Below are 1356 nucleotides of genomic sequence, written 5' to 3'. Positions count from 1 at the left end.
TTACAGCGGCATTCTGTCCTGTAAGTCGGTTCCAATGTGAGTCGAATCCCTCTTTCTCTTTTTAAAGTTGTCATTACTGTATATAGCCTTTTATCAGTACATATAACTCCGATCTTGGAACACCTGAGAATGAAAGCATCAGGAAATCACGCCCTGCAGCACTGTGCGTAGCACACATCACTGACACCAAGCTGTACAAAGCCCAGTACAGCTCCTCGTAGCTCAGTGTGCCGTCGGTCGGGGGCTGCCTGCCTTGCAGAGGTGGTGAGGGCACAGCAGCACAGACCCGGGGAGGAATGGGTGCCCGCGCGGAGTTGCTGTGAGGCCGCGCTGGCGCCCTCTGCTGTCCCTTTGGCATATAGGTGGTTCACTCGCCCTCGCTGGAAACTAATCCTTTCGGTTTATTCCCCTTCTGTCCCAGATTTCTGCCCAGGAAAGCAGGAGAAAGAAGAAGGAATACATGGACAGCCTGGAGAAAAAGTAAGCCTCTTGCCAGACTGGTTGGTTTCTTGTGCAGCCTGTGGAAAGGGTGGAGGGACCATGGGCTCTCCCATCAGCTGCTTTCTGGCTCCTCAGTGCCCGCTGGTTTTCCAGCGGTGCTTGCCTGCCACCTAGTGGCTGTTTAGAGGGAAACGTGTGCGTGTGGCCGGAAGTCAGAGCACACGCAGGCAAGCTCTGTGCTGTGTGCCGCACTTTGCCAGCCAGCATCACTGTGTCCTGAGGCTTCTGTCCAACAAGGCCTGGGCTCCCAAGAGCAGAGGAATTGGCGAAGAACACGGCTCCAGGAATTTACGGAATACCCAGTGAGATGTTTCAACAAATGGATGCCGCACTGGAGGCACTCTGTCAGTTATGCCAGGAGATTTGGAAGGCAGCTACCTGGCCAGCTGACTGGAAGAGATCCATATATGTACCCATTCTAAAGAAAGGTGATCCCTCAGAATGTGGAAATTATCGAACAATATCATTAATATCGCACGCAAGTAAATCTTGCCAAAGATAATTCAAAAACAGCTGCAGCAGTATATTGACAGAGAACTTTCAGAGGAGCAAGCCAGATTCAGAAGAGGACATGGAACAAGATATCATAGCTGATGTCAGATGGATCTTGGCTAAAAGCAAAGAATACCACAGAGATGTTTACTTGTGTGTTACTGAACATGCAAAAGCATTTGATTATGTGGATCATAACAAATTGTAGATAACATTGAGAAGAATGGGAATTCCACAACACTTGATTGTACTCATGAAGAACCTGTACATAGACCAGGAGGCTGTTGTCCAAACAGAACAGAGGGATACTGCATGGTTGAAAATCAGGAAGGGCGTGCGTCAGGGTTGTATCCTTTTACCATA

General features: G+C 49.2%; 1 protein-coding gene across 1 annotated transcript in view; it reads left to right on the top strand.

Annotated features, from left to right (window-relative positions):
* CREB3L2 (cAMP responsive element binding protein 3 like 2) overlaps positions 1–1356 on the top strand; it is a 108790-nt gene that overhangs the window by 92774 nt on the left and 14660 nt on the right. Inside the window, exon 6 of the mRNA XM_007953795.1 lies at positions 422–480. Coding sequence (XP_007951986.1) covers positions 422–480 — 59 coding nt within the window. The remainder of the gene's footprint in view (positions 1–421; positions 481–1356) is intronic.

Source organism: Orycteropus afer, unplaced genomic scaffold, assembly GCF_000298275.1.
Source record: "Orycteropus afer afer isolate SDZICR_OR568_19922 unplaced genomic scaffold, OryAfe1.0 scaffold00413, whole genome shotgun sequence".
NCBI lineage: Eukaryota > Metazoa > Chordata > Mammalia > Tubulidentata > Orycteropodidae > Orycteropus > Orycteropus afer.
Note: the sequence above shows the minus strand (reverse complement) of the source record. Positions and strands in the feature narration are given on the sequence as shown.